Here is a 24594-nt window from a genome sequence, read left to right on the forward strand (position 1 = left end):
GCTGAAGAAGCTGAAGTCAAACAGATCTATGAAGATCTACAAGACCTCTTAGAACTAACACCAAAAAAAGATGTTAGAAGTAACATCTTTAGAACTAACACCAAGAAAAGATCCTATTTTCATCATAGGGAGTGAAGTGAGTGAAAATCGCTCAGTCGTGTCTAAGTCTTTGCAATCCCATGGACTGCAACCTGCCAGGGTCCTCTGTCCATGGTATTCTCCAGGCAAGAATACTAGAGTGGGTTGTCATTTTCTTCTCCAGCATCATCATAGGGAACTGAAATGCAAAAGCAGGAAGTCGAAAGATACCTGGGATAACCGGCAAGTTTGGCTTTGAAGTACAGAATGAAGCAGGGCAAAGGCTGGAGTGGGTAGCTTCTCCAGGGGATCTTCCCAACCCAGGGATTGAACCCAAGTCTTCCGCATTGTAGGGGGATTTTTTTTTTTTTTTATCAATTGAGCTGCCAGAGAAGCCCAAGAATACTGGGCCTGTATTTTCTCCAGAGGATCTTCCCAACCCAGTAATTGAACCGGGGTCTCCTGCATTGCAGGCAGATTGTTTACCAGCTGTGCTACCAGGGAAGCCCAATGGCAGAAAGTGAAGAGAAAAAGAGTCTCCTCATGAGGATGAAAGAGGAGAGTGAAAATGCTGGCTTAAAACTCAACATTTGGGACTTCCCTGGTGTCCAATGGTTAAGACTCTGTGCTTCCAATGCCAGGGGTACGGGTTCGATTCTGGTCAGAGAACTAAGATCCCACATGCTGCATGGCACAGACACTAAATAAATAATTTAAAAATAAAAAACTCAACATTCAAAAAACTAAGATCATGGCATCCAGTCCCATCACTTCATGGCAAATAGACAGGGATAAAATGGAAACGGAGACAGACTTCATTTTCTTGGGATCCAAAATCACTGTGGATGGTGGCTGCAGCCATGAAATTATGTTCCTTGGAAGATAAGCTATGACAAACCTAGACGTCATATTAAAAAGCAGAGACATCATTTTGCCAACAAAGGTTCATAGAGTCAAAGCTATGGTTTTCCAGTAGTCATGTACAGGTGTGAGAGTTGGAGCATAAGAAGGCTGAGTGCTGAAGAACTGATGTTTTCAAACTCTGGTGCTGGTAGACTCTTGAGAATCCCCTTGACAGCAAGGAGATCAAACCAGTAAACATTAAAGGAAATCAACCCTGAATAATCATTGGAAGGACTGCTGCTGAAGATGAAGCTCCAATACTTTGGCCACCTGAAGAGAAGAACCTGGTGCTGGGAAAGACTGCAGGCAGGAGAAGAAGAGGGTGACAGAGGATCAGATGGTTAGGCATCACTGACTCAATGGCATGAGTTTGAGTAAACTCCTGGAGATGGTGAAGGACAGGGAAGCCTGGCATGTTGCAGTCCATGAGGTTGCAAAGAGTTGGACACGACTTAGCAACTGAACTGAACTGAATGTACATTACTGATAATTTACAGTGTATTACCTTGCAACTTGCTTTTCTATTAAATGTTATTATTTTAAGTTTTTCCATGTTAAAATGTGTATATCTAGTCTGTTCATTTTAACTTCTTCATAGTATTCAATTTTACGACTAAAAACAGAGTTTATTTCTCCACTGACCTACTACTTATATTTAAATTTTTTTAACTATGAAAAAAAAATCTGCAATAAATATTCTCTATAAGTCTTTTTGTGAGGGAAAGAAAGATAAAAGGGTCCTGTTCTCAAGTCTTGAAGCATTACAAAATTCCTCCCAACAGTGATTATGGAATACCAAGATTTGTAACAGCTGGTAATACAAAGGTTTTTCACAGATGACATTCAAAGTAGGGAAGGATGGTCTAATCAATGTTTGTCAATTTGTTTTAAAATCAAGTTATAGGCTGAAGAAAAGAAATATGAACTAAAAGAGCAGGTAATACAAAAGTGCACATAGTGCATTATGTCATGAGACTTGTTTCAGTTTTATACAAATAACTGTAACAAATATATACTATGTTCAATATAAAACATCCTGTGGCTTTTGATGAAAAAGACTGAAAACACCTGCCAACAATCAGGGAAGAACTCACAGGAGTAACGTCTGAACTAGAGACAACTAAGGCATGTGGCTAAACTCATGGGCAACTTTGAAAGACAGACACCATCTACTAGTGATAAATATTAAAAATGCAATATATGCTCGACCATAGAAGCCAAGAGATAAGAATAGGAACAAAATGGGAAGGGCACTAGGAGAAGGAGAGTAAAAGTTAAGGCACAGGAACGGGACAGTGTGAGGCCAGCCAGGAAATGCTGAATATGCCACTTAGCTGGGGGAGGAAGGGCTGGGAAGGGCCCCGAATGTCATGCCAACGGGCTTTAGACTACTTTACATGGAGGGATGAGGCAATATTTTTCCAAACTGTAGATCGAGAATCAAGAACTCAAATTACTGAGCTATAATCAGCATTTTAAAAAATTAAGTAAAAAGAAAGAAGTCAGAATATATCATATATGAGGGTGATCAGTGTTTCATGAAACTTTAGTTTCAGATATATGTACATATGAAATTATATCTATTCTGGGTTTTGATGAAAAATGTACTTCTTACTAAGTGGTGTAGTAAAAGGATTTGAAAGCTACTGTTCAGATGAAAGTCATAGAAACCTTATAACTAGGGAGAGAAATGACACTGAATGAAAAGTCATCCATTAACCTCCTAGATGACACTAGCAATTTCGAACCACTTAGAGGCAATTGACCCTTCACGGGACTTCCCTTGCTTCTGGTTGATGTGTTTGCACTATCCTTTTTGTACTACATGAGGGCCTATCTTCGCAAATGGCTTTCTGAAGATATCAAAGAATATCAAAGGACAAACTCAGAAATAAACTAGCTGTCTCAGTTTTTCCCTTGACATTTTGCTTTTTCTAAAAAGAAAGGATTCTTTAAGAGCATGAAGGAGAAAAATGAACTATGTATAAGATATTACTGAATAAATATCTCACAAGGATTTCAAAGCTACCTTCTAAGAAATATTCTTTTTTAAAATTTTAATTAAACTTTTTAATGTCATTATAAATCCATGTGCATGGTTAAGAAACAATACAAAGAGATCTCTCATAACTTTAACCAGTTTCCTCAATGATAACATCTTACATAGTTATAGTACAACATTACTACCAGGAAATGAACAATGATACAATCCACTGATTTTACTCAGATTTCACCAGTTTTACAACGACTCATTTGTGTTTGTCTGTAGATTAAGTTCTATGCAAGTTTATTCTTTGCACAGATCTATGTAATCACTTTTTGTGTACCAAAGTCAAGATACGGGATCATTTTATCACAAGGATTCCATGTACTGTCTTTTTATTTTATAAATCCAAACACACTATTACCACAGAAGTCTTAAAGTTCCTCACCCAGATATAAGCCCTTTAACTGAAGATTCCAGTTTAATTCCACTATCCACGCTATTGTCACTCGGCTTATTTAACTTATATGCAGAGTACATCATGTAAAATGCCAGGCTGGGTGAAGCACAAGCTGAAATCAAGATTGCTGGGAGAAACAGCAATAACCTCATTTACGAAGATGACACCACCCTTATGGCAGAAAGTAAAGAGGAGCTAAAGAGGCTCTTGATGAAGGTGAAAGAGAACAGTGAAAAAGCTGGCTTAAAACTCAACATGCAAAAAACTAAGATCATGGCATGTGGTCCCATCACTTCACGGCAAATAGATGGGGAACAAGGAAAACAGTGAGAGACTTTATTTTCTTGGGCTCCAAAATCACTGCAGATGGTGATTACAGCCATGAAATTAAAAGACGCTTGCTCCTTGGAAGAAAAGCTATGACTAACCTAGACAGCATATTAAAAAGCAGAGATATTACCTTGCCAAAAAGGTCCAAATAGTCAAAGCTATGGTTTTTCCAGTAGTCATGTATAGATGTGAGAGTTGGACCATAAAGAAAGTTGAGCGCCAAACAACTGATGCTTTTGAACTGTGGTGTTGGAGAAGACTCTTGAGAATCCCTTGGACAGAAAGGAGATCAAACCAGTCAGTCCTAAAGGAAATCAGTCCTGAATATTCACTGAAAGGACTGATGCTGAAAGTGAAGCTTCAATACTTGGGCCACCTGATGCAAAAAGTTGACTCATTAGAAAAGACCCTGATGCTGGGAAAGATTAAAGGCAGGAAGAGAAGGGGACGACAGAGGATGGGATGGTTGAATGGCATCACCAACTCAATGGACATGAGTTTGAGTAAACTCCAGGAGACAGTGAAGAACAGGGGAAGTCTGGTGTGCTGCAGTCCATGAGGTCGCGAAGAGTTGGACACGACTGAGCGACTGAACAACAACAACAACCCACACTGTAAGAAACAAACTTGAAACAAACCAACATGCTTATTCTTGGAGTACCTGTCACTTAAATGATAACTATGACTAAGCAGAAAAGTTTTCCTTTTGTATGTTTAGAGTTTTAAGTTGATAAAATAATGGGACTGGGTTCCTGGGGTCACAGGATGATATAAGTAAGAATAAGGCTACAGATACACGCTCAGAGTATTTCTCGCAGCTAATAGCTGATACAGAACTGGATGTCCAAATGGTGCGAGACATTTCTTCTCTGCCTCCCTATACTCAGGGTGAGGAAGGGAATGTACAAGAACAGTACTGAAAAGAGATCCAGAGGGAGGGTGACCAACCACATGGTCTATTCAGAAAGTGGAATTTTCAGTGCTAAAAACAGGAAAGTCCCAAGCAAACTGGGACAAACTGGTCATCTTATCTCAAAGGTTTCTGTCTGTGTTTCCTTAAAGCAGTCAAGCAAATCTTTTTGTTGCTGAAGACTCAGAACCTAGCAATAGGGAAGTGTGGAGGGATACTTTAGAAGAGAATAAGGTGACCATGACACTTTCTGAACACCTGTACATCCATCTTCCTTTGGCTTACAAAGAAGTTGCCATAACTGAGTTATACAAACTGATTTTTGAGTTTCATGAAAATGTAATGGAAAGTAATTCTGGCAGATACACATATTTTAAAGACTAGGCTCAAACAGGTTACAGAATTTAAAAAAAGAAAAGACTACCTGTCAAATAAGAGAAAAGCATTTAGCCTCAAAGAGTGGGTGGAATACCAATGCACTGAGCAATTTTATAAATTGGGCACTTCAGCCTTTAAAGAAGTATAATACTTGTTACAATTTCTAAATTGAGTTGTCCATCTAAGTAAAAAATCTGACTTGTGTTCATTTCTCTTCTAGCTAGTTAAAATAAAAGACAGCTGCCTCAGACACAGGAAGGCCAGAACACAGGTGTAAGTCCAAAAGAAGCTTGAAATGTTATATACTTGGAGCAATCTTACTTGTTATAATTTCTAAATTGAGTTACCCGTCCATCTAAGTAAAAAATCTGACTTGTGTTCATTTCTTTAACAGCTAGTTAAAATAAAAGACAGCTGTCTCAGGCACAGGAAGGCCAGAACACAGGTCTAAGTCCAAAAGAAGCTTGCAATGTTATATACTTGGAGCAATCTTCAAGAGCTTAATATGTGCACAAGGTACACTGCCAGGCACAAGCGGACACAGTTTTTACTCTTAAAAAATTTGTAGGATCAAAACAAGGCACAGATGGGCAAAGGGTTCTAATACCATTTACTTAGCACCTTAATAGCAGTGTCAGGAAACTTATGTGGGAACCCAGGTAAGGCAGCCAAGCTCTTCTTGTACAAATCTGACCCTAACTCTGTCCCTCCCCTCCACGGCCTTATTCCATCTGTTCTTGCCTCTCTCTTGAATCTTAAACTTATCTCTAACTGTTGGATCCTTTCCTCAATATGCAAATAACATTGAAGTCTCTTCTGCCTCCATCAACCACCTCAAAAGAATCCAGCCTTGTCCTTAAGGTTATCAATTTAGCAAATAAAAAATTTACATGTCGACTTAAATATGAAATCTGGATAAATTTAGATAAAAATGGATTTTTTTGGTTGATAATTTGTTTAGTATAAGAATGTTCCATGTACTACTTGAGACATACTTACATTAAAAAATTATTTATTGCACATTCAGCAAACTATGAATAGAATTTCCTCAATACAGTAAAGGTCATTTATGAAAAATCCAAGGGGTCTAATATTATACTCTATGGTGAAAGACTGAAAGCATCCCCTCTAAGATCTGGAATAAAACAAGGATGCCTGCTTTCACCACTACAATTTAATTTTGTACTAGAAGTTCTAATTAGAGCAATTAGGGAGAAAATGAAATTAAAAGGTATCCAAAGTAGAAAGGAACAAGTAAAACTAAATACACAGATGACAAGATCCCATATATAGAAAATCATAGAGAATATACATACACCCACTTAAAAGAGTTAATAAAAGAATTAAGTAAAGACGCAGGGTAAGTCAGTTGTATTTCTATACACTAGCAATCAGCAATTCATATAGGAACATAAGAAAATTCCATTCAGTATAGCATCAAAAATAATACTTGGGGATAAATTTAACTGAGAAGGTACAAAACTTGTACACTGAAAACTATTAATATAAAGTGTTGTTGAAACAAATTAAAGACCCAAGTAAACAGAAAGACATCCTGTGTTCATGGGCTAGACGATTTGACATTATGATTGAAAAGATACTAAACATTATGAGTCCCTCAGATCAGATCAGATCAGTCGCTCAGTCGTGTCCGACTCTTTGCGACCCCATGAATCACAGCATGCCAGGCCTCCCTGTCCATCACCAACTCCCTAGGGAAATGCAAATCAAAACCACAATAAGATATCACTTCACATCCACTAGGATGGCTATTTTTTCATATAGCAAGGATGCGGAGAAACCGGAACCCTAGTAAATTCTGAGGTACTAGGAATGTAAAATGGTATAGCCACCATGGAAATCTGGAGGTTCCTCCATAAGTTACACACAGAATTAATATATGACTCAGCAATTCATTTCTATATACTTAAAAACACTGAAAACAGGTATTCAAACAAAAATTTATATGTGAATATTCACAACAGCTGATAGAGCTGTCTATCAGCATATGTGATAGACAAAGTGCCTGAAGAACTATGGCCATTGTACAGGAGGCATTGATCAAAACCATCCTCAAGAAAAAGAAATGCAAAAAGGCAAAATGGTTGCCTGAGGAGGCCTTACAAATAGCTGAGAAAAGAAGAGAAGAGAAAGGCAAAGGAGAAAAGGAAAGGTATACACATCTGAATGCAGAGTTCCAAACAACAGCAAGGAGAAGGAAGTAAGCCTTCTCCAGTGATCAATGCAAAGAAATAGAGGAAAACAACAGAATGGGAAAGACTAGAGATCTCTTCAAGAAAACCAGAATACCAAGGATACATTTCATGCAAAGTGAAAAGTGAAAGTCGTTCAGTCGTGTCTGACTCTTTGTGACCCCATGGACTACATGGTCCATGGAATTCTCTAAGCCAGAATACTGGACTGCGTAGCCTTTCCCTTCTCCAGGGGATCTTCCCAACCCAGGGATTGAACCCAGGTCTCCTACATTGCAGGCAGATTCTTTACCAGCTGAGCCAATGGGCACAATAAAGGACAGAAACGGTATGGACCTAACAGAAGCAGAAGATATTAAGAGGTGGCAAGAATACACAGAAAGTGAAAGTTGCTCATCATGTCCGACTCTCTGTGACCCCATGGACTATACAGTCTGTGGAATTCTCCAGGCCAGAATACTGGAGTGGATAGCCTTTTCCTTCTCCAGGGAATCTTCCCAACCCAGGGATTGAACCCAGGTCTCCCACATTGCAGGCAGATTCTTTACCAGCTGAGCCACAAGGGAAGTCCAAGAATACTGGAGTGGGTAGCCTATCCCTTCTCCAGCAGATCTTCCTGACTCAGGAATCTAACCAGAGTCTCCTCCACTGCAGGTGGATTCTTTATCAACTGATCTATCAGGGAAGCCCAATGCACAGAACTATATAAAAAAGATCTTAATGACCCAGATAACCATGATGGTGTGATTACTCACCTAGACCCAGACATCCTGATATGTGAAGTCAAGTGGGCCTTAGGAGGCATCCTATGAACAAAGCTAGTTGGAGGTGACAGAATTCCAGCTGAGCTATTTCAAATTCTAAAAGATGATGTTGTGAAAGTTCTGCACTCAAATATGCCAGCAAATTTGGAAAACTCAGCCGTGGCCACAAGATTGGAAAAGATCAGTTTTCATTCCAATCCCAAAGAAAGGCAATGCCAAAGAATGTTCAAACAATTACACAGGTGCACTCATTTCACATGTTAGCAAAGTAATGCTCAAAATTTCTCCAAGCAAGGCTTGTACGTGAACCAAGAACTTCTGGATGTTCAAGCTGGATTTAGAAAAGGCAGAGGAACCAGAGATCAAATTACCAACATCCACTGGATCGTAGAAAAGGCAAGAGAGTTCCAGAAAAACATCTAACTTCAGCTTTATGGACTATGCCAAAGCCTTTGACTGTGTGGATCACAACAAACTGTGGAAAATTCTTAAAGAGATGGGAATACCACTTGACCTGCCTCTTGAGAAATCTGTATGCAGGTCAAGAAGCAACAGTTAGAACCGGACATGGAACAATGGATTGGTTCCAAATTGGGAAAGGAGTACGTCAAGGCTGTATATTGTCACTCTGCTTATTTAACTTATATACAGAGTACATCACGTAAAATGCCAGGCTGGGTGAAGCACAAGTTGAAATCAAGATTGCTGAGAGAAATAGCAATAAACCTCAGATATGCAGATGACACCGCCCTTATGGCAGAAAGTGAAGAGGAGCTAAAGAGGCTCTTGATGAAAGTGAAAGAGGGGAGTGAAAAAGTTGGCTTAAAACTCAACATGTGAAAAACTAAGACCTTGGCAAACAGTCCCATCACTTCATGGCAAATAGATGGGGAAACAATGGAAACAGTGAGAGATTTTATTTTCTTGGGCTCCAAAATCACTGCAGATGGTGATTACAGCCATGAAATTAAAAGACACTTGCTCCTTGGAAGAAAAGCTATGACCAAACTAGACAGCATATTAAAAAGCAGAGATATTACTTTGCCAAAAAAGGTCCATATAGTCAAAGCTATGGTTTTTCCAGTAGTCATGTACAGATGTTAAGAGTTGGACCATAAAGAAGGTTGAGCGCCAAACAACTGATGCTTTTGAACTGTGGTGTTTGAGAAGACTCTTGAGAATCCCTTGGACAGGAAGGAGATTAAACCAGTCCATCCTAAAAGAAATCAGTCCTGAATATTCACTGGAAGGACTGATGCTGAAACTGACACTCCGATACTTTGGCCACCTTATGCGAAAAGCTGACTCATTAAAAACCTGACGCTGGGAAAGATGAAAGACAGGAGGAGAAGGGGATGACAGAGGAGGAGATGGTTGGACGGCATCACTGACTCATTGGACATGCGTTTGAGCAAGCCCCGGGAGTTGGTGATAGACAGGGAAGCCTGGTATGATGCAGTCCATGGGGCTGTGAAGCTTTGGACACGCCTGAGCGACTGAAGTGAACTGAACTGAACTGAACTAATTTACAGCAGCACTACTCACAACAGCTAAAAGGGGTAAAAAACCCAATCCATCAACTGATGAAGAGACAAATCAGATATTGTATATCCATGCAACAAAATACTATTCAGCCATAAAAAGGAATGAAGTACTAGTACATGCTATAATAAGCTTCCCAGGTGGCTCAGTGGTAATGAATTCAAGTCAATGCAGGAGACACAGGTTCGATACCTGGGTCAGGAAGATCCCTTGTAGAGGAAATGGCAACCCACTCCAGTATTCTTGCTTGGGAAATCCCATTGACAGAGGAGCCTGATGGGCTACAGTCCATGCGGTTGCAAAGAGTCAAGCATAGCTTAACGACTAAACAACAACAACATGCTATAGTATCAATGAACCCTGAAAATATTATGCTAAGTAGAAGTCAGACGCAGAAAGCTGCATATTCCATTTATACAAAATACCCACCATGTATGCAAATCCAGAGGCAAAGATTAGTGGCTGTCAGGGTCTGAGAAAGGGGGAAATGTGAAGCGATTGATAAAAGGGTACAGCGTTTCCTTTGGGGGTGAAGAAAATGCTCTGGAATTAGATAGTGATGATAGGCTACACAATACTATCAAGGTACTAAATATCACTGAACTGTACACTGTTTAAAATGGCCAACTTTATGTGCATTTTAGAAAATGTTATTCATTGTTTATCTGAAATTCAAATTTAACTGGGCATACTGTAATTTATCTGGCAATTCTAGTCCCATTGTAAATCCCGCTCAAGTTTCCCCATCCCTTCAAGGTTCTCAAGGTATTGCCTCATATTTGTAATCCATTCCTTCAACAGGTGTGCAATCTGGCTTTTTCCATGACTATGTAACTCAAATTGCTATAGTTGGGCTTCCCTAGTGGCTCAGGAGACAAGGGTTCAATCTCTAATCTGGGAAGATCACACTTGCTGCGGAGCAACTAAGCCCGTGCATCACAACTATTGAGCCTGTGCTCTAGAGCCTGGGGGCCACAACTACTGAAGCCTGAGAGCTCCAGAGCCTGTGCTGAGCAATAAGAGAAGCCACGGCAGTGAGAAGCCTGAGCACCGCAACTAGAGAGTAGCCCCCGACTGCCACAACTAGAGAAAAGCCTGAGCACAACGAAGACCTAGCACAGTCAAAATAAATAAATAAAAACAAATTGCTAAAGTTAAGGTCATCACTGATGGCCAATTTGCTAAACTGAAGATTTTCTAGTTCTTGCCTTCATTTTCTCTTCCGAGGAACTGAGGATACATACTCTTTCCTTTCTGAAGTACGCTTTACCCTTGGTTTCTGTGCAGTGAAAGGTTAACTCAGTAGGTTTGGAGTATTCAAGTCTTTCACTTTGCAAAGAAATGTCCTGAGAGATAATCTCTATGCCTTTGGAATACAGTGCCTGATAAGACTGTCTTATATACACCTAAGACCTTGGGCCTTGAGGGCCCTGGTGGCTCAGGCGGTGAAGTGTCTACCTACAATGTGGGAGACCTGGGTTTGATCCCTGGGTAGGGAATATCCCCTGGAGAAGGAAATGGCAACCCACTCCAGTACTCTGGCCTGGAAAATCCCATGGACGGAGGATCCTGGTAGGCTACAATCCATGGGGTCGCACTTCACTTTCACTTAAGACCTTGGGCCACACCCAAGGTAAACACCAGGTAGTTTACACTAACAATGTAACTTATGGTGGAATAAGCTGAAAATGCCTTTTGTCTTTTGCTGTAATAAGGTGAATGTCTCCAGGGGCTGGGGACTGAGTAACTAAGGTAAACTGTGTGGGCACTCACTTCACGTCTACATGATTGACCTGCACAACAAGACCGGAGCTTCCCTGACTGGCAATATCTGTACGTGTTGGCAAACATCATTGCTGGGATTAACTAAGGGCTGTCTGTATGTCTCTAATGGAAAAAGACAACTAAAAACTTGTGACGTGTCTCTCCTAGATACTATACTATGTCCCTTTTTCTTTCACCATTTTTAATCTGCATCCTTTCACTATAATAAACTGTAAGTTTTTTCTCTAGTGAGTGGTCTTGGAGAGACCAGACTTACTTCTATGCCCCTACTTTTTCCTGATTATCTGTCTTTATCACTGGATCTCTTTGCTTTGACCTTCCTTTAAGTCCTGGTATTCTACTCTTGGTCATCTTTTCCCTCCCTACCTGCAATAACCTACTTTCCACCTGTCCTAGGCAATTTTACTCATGGTTTTTGCCATCTGACCTCATGCCCAGTTGAAACTCCAGCCTAAACCCTTCTGCCCAGAGGCCCACCTCAGCATGACCAAGACAGTCTCAGCATTAACTCTTTACCCAAACATGTGTCCTGCTTTTGTCTCAATTTTAGTTGACAACTCTCTATCAGTCTAGGCACTAAAATCTTCATTTTCATTCCCCAAACCAATTAATTAGCAAGTTGTGGTCTTTTTCCCCTCCCAAACATCTCTGAAATTTAAACTTTCCATTCTCATAATTTTGGCCTTCATCATTTCTCATATGAGCTCTTGCACACATTTGTGAAATATTCTCCTTATCTCACACATCCTCACCCCTCAATCTAGTTCTGTCCTGCTTTTCCCCTAACATTTCTAAAACATGAATCTGTCCAAATACTCCCTGACTTAGGACCCTTCAGAGGAACTCCAGCCCCTGTAAACCCAGGCTCTTTAGCAAGGTCATAGGCTTTTGTTACCCAGATATTCTTTTTCTCCCTCTAGCCCCACCCTCTCCCTTCCTTCTACACCCAACTCTCCAGCAATGCCCAACCATTCTTAATTCCCTGATCACTCACTGAACATTATGTACCAGGACCCACTGTCCTAGGCACTGGAGATAAATTCTAGACAAAGTTAACTCAAGGGCCTACTTTCCAACAGGGAAATCAACAAAGATAGAAAGAAAAATTTGTTAATGCTGAATGCAATGGGGAAAACACCTGAAGGTGACAAGGCATGATCAAAGGCCAATGGGGTAGTTTTAGCTAGCATGGATGGGGAAGTGACCTTTGAGGGGAAACCTAAGTAACAGTGGGAGGAGTCCACTTTAAAAGTTTTCATAGACCGCATTTATAAAAGTTATTTGTATTAAGTTTCTCACATATATCCATTCTTCTTATGTTTGTGGCTCTAATACAAACCTCAATCTCCCTAGACTTCCTATTATGGGAGTAATACATTTCCTTCTTGTTGGAGCTGCTTGCCATGAAAAACATTCTTCTACCTGGTCATCAGATTTGGGAACCACTGACCCAAAAGGCACTCATATAATTCTACTCTCCTAGGTCCAATTTTAGGAAGAAAATATCCCTTGGAAAGGGGTTAGGGAGAATTATGCAAGAGAAGTAGAAATGCAGAAGAGGGAGCTAAGGGGAAGATATTAAGCTAATTCTGAAATGGCTCTTTAAAACAGGAACCAACCAAATCTAAAGGAAAATGAAAAGGACTTTAATTCTAGGGGGTGTGAAGAAAACATGCATGGGGGAAAAACGATGATGTACAAGATAAGCTGTAGAAGATTATTACTTTAAAACAAAATATAAGAAAACCATTTTTTAAAAATTAGATTTAGACAATGCCTGACTATACTTTTATCCTAAAAATTCAAAGCAAATCATGAGATAAGGCTAGTAAACAGAAAGGAAAATAAGGAGTTTTTTGATTTTAAGATGTTTATTATTTACTTGTACAAATTAGCAGCAACTTACACAACTGGACCAAGTTATAATTCATTCACAGTAATGTACACTAGCTTCTGTCTGCCACAGACAGGGTACAACTTAATCTTAACAGATAATTTTATTACCAAATCTACATTCTGGCTTTTGCAACTGTTTCACAATACCTGGTACAGTGCATGTCTACAGCATTAATGAGTAGAAATGACCCTGAAGGCCCTCAGAGAGCAGAGGTGAACACCTTCTCATGGAGAAATGCCAGTTTTTCTAAGCGAGTTCGTTTCAGTAGTGGGAGCCATTCCCAGTGAGATAACTCCACCACTCGGTACCCAAGTTGATTCAGCTGCCGCCTCTTCATATTATGCAGTCCGAGCAGATCCCTGGAACCATAGCAATACTGGTTCCTGTTTGTCAACTGAATAGCCAGCTTCACTTGTGGGGCCTGCAAGCAGGTCGCGGGGGATAGGCCAGCCATCTCCATGGCCCCCAGTCTGTCTACCTTATTGCAAAGGGAACTTCCCACAGGTTTAGCCGTCTCTTCTAATTTCAAGGGCTGCTGCCCATTGTCTGACTCAATTTCCCCCTGGGAATGCCCTTTTGATTTCCCTTTTAGTAGCTGATTCATCAAATCATCGGTAAGGCTGACTCCCACATGCTTAAGCCTTAACTTGGCTACATCTTCAATTGGTATGGCTTCTCTGTTAAATGGTAATGGCTTCAGGTTAACATCAAGCTGAACCTCTAAATCAGAAGATCGGGTATGAGGCAAAATCATATGGTGTTTGACATACTGCGGCCCACCCAACATGGTCTCAAGTAAAAAGAGAGCTTCTATGAATTCAGGTTTTGAGTTCATATCCTTCCTTGCTAGATTCCATAGCATTTCTGACCCCTCTTGCTGAAGCTGAGAACTAAGACGATTGCCTCTGTAATCTGGACATTCAATGCCAACTGTACCATCAAGAGTATACAGCTCCTTGGTGACCTCAAATTTACTTCTCTCCTGAGCTAACCTGACAAACCCTGGACTCAAAGCGAAATCTATGAGCTCTACTGGAAAGTACTCAGAAAATGCCAGGCCCAGCAAGCACGTGAGCAGGTGTTCTGGGTATCGATTGAACTCAAGCATCTTTCTGTGAATCTCATTTATCAGGCTAGAATAAAACTCTTCTGCATTGGGTGGCTTATAATTCAGAGTTCCAAATGACCACAGAATCTTGGCAACATCTTTACTTCGACAGTATGCTACCCTAGGAGGCAAAGAAGCAGCCACAGCATTCATTACCCTTTCATCCAGGAAGCGTAATGCCGAGCAGGCAAGAGTCAGGTGCATGACACCCTGAACTCCCAGGGAAGGAATTCGCTGAGGAGCAATCTGTCCAAATTGCTTCATGAAATTTACGTGATCCACATGAGTAAAACGGAACATTTTAAGAATATTCACTAAGGCATAACTACTCAGATGCTGCATGTCAGCACAAGCCAGATCTCCAAATTTCCGCATGACAAATTCAGAGAGATTACTACTCGACTTAAAAAACCCCAAACAGATTGTACCAATCTCTTCTAAATTGATCAAATCTATATACTTGAGGATCAATGATTCTAGTTTTTGCATTAGATCCTGGGGTGCCTGACGACTTTCACCTATAATATAAATTAAGTGAATCAGCTGGGACAAGGATAGATCTTTCCAGTGCAAATTAAGATAACTAAAAAAGATCTTTAAAAACCGAGGTACTCTGTGTCCCAAGTACCGCCAGAGGTCAGCCACCAAGAGAAGTTGATCCAGACTCATTTCCCATACCTTATGGCAAAAGTTTGTTTCAAACACATCTAGCATTGAATGGGAATGAGGAATTCCTAAACTGACAAAAGCTTTCAAAATACTGATCAGATCTGGGGCATCAAAGAGATGTATGTTTTTCACACTCAACTGGCAAAGCAGAGCAAAGCTGGTACTGGACAGCAAAACAGGATGTTGCTCTGCAGGCAAAGAACTCAGCTTACAGAAATAGTCAACAATAATTTGAGGCTGGAGATTATCTTGATAAACGGTGACTTTGTGCAAAATTAGTTCACCTTCTGAAATTGACAGAGGTTGACAAGTCTCAGATCTGTCATAGCTGTGAAGCTGATATTCTGGTCTTAGCTGGAGGAAAACTCGAGGGTCTTCAAGGGAATCAAAAGTTTCTATATCCTCTTCATCAATTTTCATGGCCCTGGGTGAGTGCAGGTTCAACGTGCTGGCCTTAGAGGCAGAAGCCCTGCTGAATTCCAAACCTGGGAGGGTACTGCCGGTTGTCAGAAGCCTCCAAGAAGCAGAGGTGTTACAAATGTTAACTTTTCTGGCAAGACAGCAGAGGCTGTTTTCTGGAGAGTCCTGTCCTTTGTGCCACATGTAGCTTCTCATATTCCACCATACCACACTTTGGGTTGCACTGTAGGTCAAAGGACTGCAAAATGTCCAATATCTTATAGGTTTTAACAGCTGGAGAATGGCTGCCATTCTGGTGTCAGTACTGATCATTCTAGCAGTCAGAGCACAGTCCTCACATGTCTGACCAAGCCATTTCTTGTTTATATGGTTCTTGATTAGAGCTGGTTGGGAAGGTGTTCCACATAAAGTGCCTGGAAATCTTCGGCATATCACAAGAGCCATGGATCACAAATGACTGGGCCAGAATTGGTGCCAGATACTGAAAAAAGGGTAGATGAAGAATAAGTGGCTTCCACCTATCTTAATACTAAAATTTACAGACTATAAGACATGGATTAAAACTATACCACTGTCCACTCAAGTAAGTTCAATGTTAGTGAATGCCCAAACCACAAGACAGCATACATCAAGGAAAAACCCCATGTACCCTGCATAAAGGCACAGGAAAACCCCAAACCTAGGGTACCATTGAGTAGTTCTTTGGACTGCTCCTCAGTTTAAATTTCCTCTGTCCTCTGGCCAGACTTTCTTTACAGTTAGAGACAGCTGTTGCACTAAAATCCAACAGGAATGAGGAAAGCAGATTTCCAAAAAGAAAGCTAAGAACAGAAATAAGCAATCTATTCCACCTCTTTGATATCAGCACAATTATACCCACAATAACCCCCCACCCCATTCCTCCTATTGATTACAGAATTCAGTTGTTTTAATGCTACTTCTGTACCTTGTAGAAGATGCCTATTCTCCTCTCAAGGCCTACAAGAGTCTGAATCACTATCACAGAGCAGTCACTGACTTGGGAAGTAAACTTGAAAACTCACTCACAAGGAATGAAATAGTACCATTTATAGAGATGTGGATAGACCTAGAGACAGTCATTCAGGTGAAGTCAGAAACAGAAAAACAAATGTCATATAATATCACTTATATGTGGAATCCAGAAAAATGGTACATACAGATGGGCTTATTTGCAAAGAAAAAACAGAGATACAGATGTAGAAAAATTTATGGATACCAAGGTGGGGGGAGTGGGAGATGGAAAGAATTGGGGGACTGGGAGTGAAATATATTCAACATTATGTATAAAATAGATAACTAATGAAAATCTACTGTATAGCACAGGGAACTCTACTCAATGCTCTGTGGTGACCTAAATAGGAAGGAAAACTAACAAAGAGGGGATATATGTACACTGATTCACTTTGCTGTATAACAGAAACTAACACAACATTGTAAAGCAACTGTACTCCAATAAAAATCAAAAAGAAAAATTCAGCTACTCCAAATACCCCCTCACCCCCAAAAAAACCAACCCCGAAAAACTCAAGCACTTTGGTGGGGGAGGGTAGAGGGCCTAGGCCCTGCTCACTGTCAATTCATGGGTGAGACACAAAGAGCATTTCCAAGCTGGGCTCAGGGAACACCAATTCATGCAACTGCCCTGCTGACAACAAGGGGAGCAGCAGAGCTTTCCTCTGGAGGAGGCATATTAGCAATGCTTCCAGTGAGTCAGGTGTTGATTATTCTGCCTGAGAGCAGCACAAGTTCTACTTTTCTTCTACAGCAGAAACCACGACATGCTATGAAAATGACTCTGCCATACTCTTGCTTTCAATGCTTACTGTCTCTCCTTCTGCTTGAGAAATGCCAAAGCCTCACAAGCAAAACTCAGGGAGCCCTAAGATGCCAAGATATGGACCAGACACGGCTCATGATGCAGAAAATCCCATGAAGGTTCTAAAGGTGCCAGAATGATTTTCTGAAATGCTTAAGCAACTCCCGTCAGTCCCTTCCTTCCGGAGCCCATAGCATAAGAAACAGAGGACTGCAGGGCAGGTTAGAGGCTTTTTTCAAGTAGCCCAGCCACATAGGCTTCTCTGGATGGCAGGAAGGTATGCTCCTAATTTCTTTGTGAACCAAAACAGAATTCTTTCACACCAAATCTTTATACACTTAGTTCCATACTGTGGCCTGTGGACCATTCTCCCACCAAGTTTCAATCTGTGGGTCCAGATGCTATAGATCCAGTGTTAGCAAACTATGGCCCAGAGCCCAAATCCAGCCCTCATCTGTTTTTGTAAGTAAAGTTTTAACATTGCCAGGCTATTTGTTAAATGCTTTAAATGCTGTCTATGGAGGCATTCTCACTACAAGAGCAGAGTTGAGTAATTCTAGCAGAGAATATATGTCTTGCAAAGCATTAAATATTTACTATCTGGCCCTTTACAGAAAAAGTTTGCTATAGACTATTAGCTTACTCCTATGAATGCAAATGGCCAACTTTTTAAAAATTAGAAGACATCAGGAAAATAGTACTGAAGTGATTATTTTTTCTTTAACATTTGATACTTAAGGATGATACTTTTTCTCTTTAACAGATGATACTTAAAGATTTATGCCTCAAAACGGAATCTCAATTAATACTGCACCTCAGGTATGGTGGGAACAAAGGAGAAAGCAAGTAATGGAACTCTTTAGTTGACAGAACAAGGCTTTTAAGAGTACCTGTTTTGGAACCTGTTGCGGACACGACTGAGCGACTGAACTGAAGTGAACTGAACTGAATCTAAATTTAGGTCAGCACAACGTCCAACCAAAGCAATTGTTCAAAGTCCTCCTTCTCATCTTGAGAACTAGATCTGAAGAAATAACTTTAATAAAAAGACAAATTTTTTTTTTATAATAACAAAAAAACTGAAAATCCATGTCTTTTCAGAAGGAGTAACTTGGTTTACAGAATAAGCGTGTGTCAGGCATCAACACATGGAAAGATTTATACAAATAGTTGGTGGAACAAACAGAACAAGTGACATCACTTAAAATACACCTATATAAAAGGAAAGTATATAGCTGTTAGGAGACTTTCTGCTACACCTTTGACAAATTAACTTTTTCTCCTTTTTAGTAGGATTAAAACTGTTAAATAGAAGAATACATAGATTAATTTAACAAATACTTTTATAACTAATACAACTTTAAAAGCATATTATTTAAGTTACTTCAATTAATATTATCTAAGATTACTTAATGAGATTAGTGTATGTGGTCCTGAAATGAAGAACCGTTTCTTGCATCATCAATGCTTGACTGGTATAGATTCAGTGTTTTGAATTATGTGGCTCTTTCTGATTTGCAAAAATACAGGTTAAGGGACTTTCCTGGTGGTCCAATGATTAAGACCCCATGCTTCCAATGCAGGAGTTGCATGTTGGATCCCTGGTCTGGGAACTAGGGTCCCACAAGAACAAGAGCCACAACTGTCTTAGGGTCTCCACTGTGCAAAGCCCTGAATAAGCAGTTTCATCTGCATCAGTTCCAATTCTTACCTTTTTGCAAGGTAGGTTTTATTATCTCCATATTGTTGATAAGGAAAAAGAGTCTTCACAAGATTAAGAAACCTGATGAAGATTACACAGCTAAGGGACAAAATGGGGTTTGACATCAAAGATTATCTGATTCCAAATCCCACATTGTTAGTGTATTGGAGAGACAAAATGGGAAGTCAGATTTCAGACGGGGGGGGGGGGGGGGGGGGGCGGGTAGCAAATAATGTATAGGGTTTCCAGGTGCCAAGAAGCTGGAGTGTTAGAACTGGAGGGTTAGGTAAGCTCAAAAGCCCCTCATACCTTTAACAGTCTAAGATCCTAGCTATCACTAGTAATTACTACTTATAAAAAGAACAAAAAGAAGACATCAAAGACAAAAATCTACATGAAGGAATGAGTTTACAAGATGCCCCAGTATCAAGGTAAAGAGAACTATCATAATTGAAGATGTGAAAGTTGGCAAGAGAGATATGGGATCCAGAATTTACAGTTCAACATAGAAGGGAAGTAAAGAGAAACCCCAGGAATAATGATAAAGATTCCAGGACTACAGCTGTGAACAGACGCAAAGAGCAACTAGTTTATGCTTGAAGAGACGAATATTACACAGGAGAGGAGACTGACATTTCTGATGGATAATCTGAGGATAAACAAGTAATTTGTTTAGTCACTAAGTTGTTGTGTCCGACTCTTTTGCAACCCCATGGACTGTAGCCAGCCAGACTCCTCTGTCCATGGGATTTCCCAGCTAAGAACATGGGAGTGGGTTGCCATTTCCTTCTCCAGGGAATCTTCCCAACCCAGGGATTGAACCCATGGCTCCTACATTGGCAGATGACTTCTTTACTGCTGAGCCAATAAGTAATAGGTAGATGGAAAACCAAGGCAATAACAGCAACAAAAATTATTAACTCCAAACAATACAAAAAAGTTGTACAAGAATTGCTATATTATACTCCTTGCTCAGCTGTAAATAATATTTACATAATCTTACTAACATAAACCTTGAATATCCGTTTAATCAAAAATTTTGAGCAAACTATACTGGGAGGTTAAAAGGAGGGGAAAAAGAGGGAAACTGAACAGTAATACAAGAGACCTAGAGCATCCAAGTCCATAACAAAGAAGTCAAAAGATTTTATGGACATAGAGATGTTCTAGAAATCAAGAAATAGAAATACAAATATTATTTATTTACAGTACACCAATGAATACCAAAAGAAACAAACAAATAGTTGAAAAGTGTCTCTGGAGAACAAAAATGGAGTTAATACTTAGTATTATAAGATCTGTCAAACTATTTGCTTTTTTTTTTGCCACACCATGCGGCTTATGGAATCTTAGTTCCTGAACCAGGGATTGAACCTGCAGTGTGGGCAGTGAAAGCTCCAAGTCCTAACCACAGTGCCACCATGGAATTTAACTATATAAGCCATGCACACATATAACTTTGAAAAAATTAAATTTACAAAAAGGATGTTCTAACAAGAAATTGTTCTTCAAGAAGACAACCAATGAATAGATAAAGTAACCTAAATACTCAAGAAAAAGGTTGAAAAGTTATTTCCAGTACAAGCACTTCCTACTGTCTGTAGAACTTGTCTATGGATGCCCAGTAATGAACGATGACAAACTAATCTTAGAGCCATGCAGACACAAACTGCAAATGGCAAACAGTTAGCTACTCACTTTTCTGCCATGAAACTTTTAGCAGAGACACTATATCTGCTGCTGCTGTGTCGCTTCAGTCATGTCCGACTCTGTGCGACCCCATTGATGGCAGCTCACGAGGCACCCCCGTCCTGGGATTCTCCAGACAAGAATACTGGAGTGGGTTGCCATTTCCTTCTCCAATGCATGAAAGTGAAAAGTGAAAGTGAAGTCGCTCAGTTGTGTCCAACTCTTAGCGACCCCATGGACTACAGCCTACCAGGCTCCTCCGTCCATGGGATTTTCCAGGCAAGAGTACTGGAGTGGGGTCCTATCGCCTTCTCCTACACTATATCTGCGTATACAGATGTGAAATACAATCACTTTAGAAGATGAGTATTAAGTAGTGTAGAGAAGGAAAGGGAAGAAACACAAGGAAGATATAGAATCAATAAAGCAGAAGAGTGGGGAGAAAAGGCACTACAAAGAAAAAGAGGCCAGGATGTTTTGCCTAGAGACAAACACAGAGGAGACTTAGTTCCTCCTTATTTAAGGGTTCCCAAAGAATCCATAAGAAAGCTGGAAAGAGAACACTAAGAGATGCCCAATTGGTTAACTCCTTATGTCTCCTCTAAAGGTTCAAATTTATGTGACATCATTTCACAAAGTCCCTTTCCTAGTGTAAATGCCCCAAGGATACTCCCCTCCCCATCTCCTCTTTAGGGGTCCTAAAGAACCAGAGTGGAGCCTCAGACACCACTGGACCAACCACGGCTGTTCTGAAAGACACTGCCCAAACCACCCTGAATGATGTGATTTCACAAGAGCGAGAAATCTTACCTTTCCACCTTCCAGGTACAGGTCTGAGCAAGGCCGAATAGCTTCGTTTTAAACTACAGTCCAGAAGTTAGAGGAGGGGAGCCAGGCGGAGGAAGGCAGCCATGCTAACTGTAGATTAAGTATATGACACCCTCAGCATATTCAATTTACCAGATACCAGATCTCAATTCTGATTTGATTCTTTTGCTAGAAAAACTTAACCCACTTATGTCCTGATAAAATTCTAAAATTACCACAAATAAATGGATACTTCAAACTCCACTTTCGTCTTATCAAATAATGTGTTGAGTAGCCCTGAGAATTAAAAAAAACAAAAAACTGATTTTCTCTCGGCGCTGGAGTCTATGAGAGGATTGACAAAATCCTGACAGGTAAAGTATCTGCATCCACAATCACGTGAAAACATTTCCAAATAAACAGTTCAAGTACCTATCACTTTTAGCACAACCAAATATTTGATTTTATCGGTTTTCCTATATTTGCAAGACTGCATATGGTATTTCAGAAAAGTGAAGGGGAAACATCAGAATTCTTTGGTATCAAAGGTGACTTATTTGCATGGTGAATGATAAGGCCTTACTGGGGACCTGAAAATATAAACTGATGAATGGGGAAGAAAACCATACTGACAAATTAAATTAGGCCTGTATAACAGCCAAATGCCTTGCTTTTTCAGTTGTATTATGTAGCATGGAGTTTTTCAATTTTATTCTGGTCTACCAGGCAGTAGCAAATTCATCCCAGAGCTTGCCTAAGGCCATTCAGAGCACTGAGTCACAAAATCTAGGCGACTCACAAAATGTGAGTAAAGCACAGAAAACATAAATTCAGATTCCAGCAGCAACAAATGACTAAAGCACAGAGGTTAGGCATGTTGGTGCTAAAGCACTTGGCTCCAACTCCACAGGATGAAGAACCTCCAGGAGTCTGCTCTAAGTGGGCAATGAAGCATCACCTGAGGAGGCCCATGAATATAACTGGTATGGAGAGGCCCCAAAGCTCCCTGAGTTAGCTGAGAAGAGCTGTGTCATGGTTTGTACAGAAAGAAAAATGGCAATTATTTTTCTTATCCCCAGACATAAAAAAACGGAGGGAGATACCCATAATATCCTTAGGCTTGTGTAACCAGAAACTATCTGTTTAAAAAAAAAAGGCGGGGGGAGGGTATATATCTCGTATTGTTATTTACTGAAGACTCAACCTGTGCCAGGTACTAAGCAAATACCGTAGGGCCTTGCTACTCAAAGTGCAGCCTGCGGAGGAGCAGCATCAACCTCACCTGGAAAATGGTGAGAAACGCAGAATCTCGGGTCTCACCCCAGACTTACAGACTCCGAATCTCCAAATTTCCAGGTGAATCGCATACATTGAAGTGGGATAAGAGGAGCGGCAAAATATTTCATTACGTTCTCACAAAAGCCCTGTGAAACAAGTACTGTTATTCGTCTCACAGAGGAAAAATCATGGTATAAGTAAGAAGTGGTAGTGGTAGTCGTTTAGATCTGTCCGACTCTTTGCGACCCCATGGACTGTGTGCAGCCTGCTAGGCTCCTCTGTCTATGTAATTCTCTAGGCAAAAATACTGAAGTGGGTTGTCAATCTCTTCTCCAGGGGATTTCCAGACCCAGGGATTGAACCCGGGTCTCCTACATTGCAGGCAGATTCTTTACCATCTGAGCCATAAGCCGCTTACCAAAGGCCACAGGACTCCAGGTATCCGAGGTTCTCCCTAGAGCTGGGCCTGGCACAGCTGCCCGCAGCTCAGGCCTGGAAGCGCGGCCCAACTCGGCAGAGAGCGCCGCCACGGCCTCCTCCCCGGCCGCCGTCACTCACCTGAGCTTGGCGAGTGCGGGCGACGCAACAGCACTCGCCACTCTCGCCGGCTGCGGAACCACGAAGACTCCTCCGGCTTCACCCTGGCCTCACAGCCCCCACTTCCGGTGAGCTGCCCGCTACTTCCGGTTGCTGATCGAGTGACGGGTGCGGCGGAGGCTCAAAAGACTCTGTCAGCGTTTTCCAAGGACGTTTTTCCACAGGAAGACGTCACTGCGGAGTCAGGACCTGCGGAGGGAAAACCCCGCAGTGGACGGATCGCCGTGGAAGTCACTGAATAGCCAAGATACAGGTTCGAATCTCAAACCGCTACTCAGGGTTCTATGGCCTTGGCGAAGTCTTGTAAATTCTCTAAGCCAGATTTCTCGTCTGCACAGAGTGCTCTCAGGAGGAGAGTTAGTGATGGATAGACGAACCTGTTAGGAGAAATGGATTTGAAGAGCTGGTTGAGGCGGCCAGAGCTTTGGCAGATGAGCCAGGGTGATCTTCCACCTCAAGTAGCGGGGCTCCCACCTGAGTGAGTATGGGCAATTAGGCAGGGAAGAGACTCTCGAGACTTCCAGGAGGACTTGGCAGCAGATGGCCCTTACTTGGAGGCACTGGAGACTGCTGATCAGGGTGGTCACACCTCGTCTGGTGCCTTAAAGGGCTGTGAGGGGGACCTGAGAAATGGTGCTCCCTCCAGGGCACCATCTTGACAGGTAAACAAAATCAGTGTAAGGAGGACACTTCACTGCGAGTGGCAAGCCTGGCATCCCAACTCCTGAGCTCTGTGGAGCGCACTATTTGCCTCAGGGTGTGCATTTGAGGCCCTAGACCACTGACACCCCTTCTCAGAGAATGTTCTCTCACTGAAGCCAGATCACTGAGTTGCTGATTATGACCATCCTTGCCAGCAGAACCGAGAACGAGCCTAGGAGATGAAATAAACCGTAATTGCTCCTCAGCAGCTGTGACAACCCGTTCCTCTTTGCCAAATACTCAACTTCTCAGCCTCCGTTGAAGTGGGACGAGCATCCAACTCAGTTCCAGCCCACAAAATTTAAAGGGAAGAAAAAAAGGGGGGGGGGGAGAAAAAAAAATTTTAAGGGAAGGATGGTGGGAAATTTCTGGGAAAGCATTTACTTTTTTGATAAAGTGCTGCTGCCTCAGTCAATTCACAGAACTGTGACCGCTGCCTTGTGGCACGGAGAGACCACCATGCAAAGGATGGGAGGAGGATGAAAAGTCTAGGTCCTTGATGAACCATCATCTCTGACACTTAGAGCATACTTATGTCCAG

At 41.2% G+C, this 24594-nt stretch overlaps 2 protein-coding genes across 7 annotated transcripts in view; both read right to left on the reverse strand.

Moving 5' to 3' along the window:
• The window catches only part of UBOX5 (U-box domain containing 5), a 46780-nt gene extending 23337 nt beyond the window's left edge, over positions 1 to 23443 (reverse strand). For 2 of the 6 annotated variants that reach the window (XM_025263967.3, XM_025263966.3), the window contains exon 1: positions 21480 to 21590. The gene's annotated coding sequence lies outside the window, so the exon portion shown is untranslated. The other 4 variants (XM_025263965.3, XM_025263969.3, XM_025263968.3 and 1 more) reach the window with 3 other exon arrangements.
• On the reverse strand, positions 13200 to 21592 carry FASTKD5 (FAST kinase domains 5). The gene is made up of 2 exons (XM_025263961.3): positions 21480 to 21592; positions 13200 to 15922 (listed from the first exon to the last, which is right to left on the reverse strand). Exon 2 carries the CDS (start codon positions 15883 to 15885, stop codon positions 13444 to 13446), a length of 2442 nt encoding a protein of 813 aa, XP_025119746.1. The 5' UTR covers positions 15886 to 15922; positions 21480 to 21592; the 3' UTR covers positions 13200 to 13443.
• Positions 23444 to 24594: the final 1151 nt, after the last annotated feature.

The sequence above is a fragment of the Bubalus bubalis genome, chromosome 14, assembly GCF_019923935.1.
Source record: "Bubalus bubalis isolate 160015118507 breed Murrah chromosome 14, NDDB_SH_1, whole genome shotgun sequence".
Taxonomy (NCBI): Eukaryota; Metazoa; Chordata; class Mammalia; order Artiodactyla; family Bovidae; genus Bubalus; species Bubalus bubalis.

Coding starts and splice junctions, on each gene's coding strand:
- FASTKD5 (XM_025263961.3), bottom strand. CDS start 15,885: ATGGCTCTTGTGATATGCCGAAGATTTCCAGGCACTTTATGTGGAACA.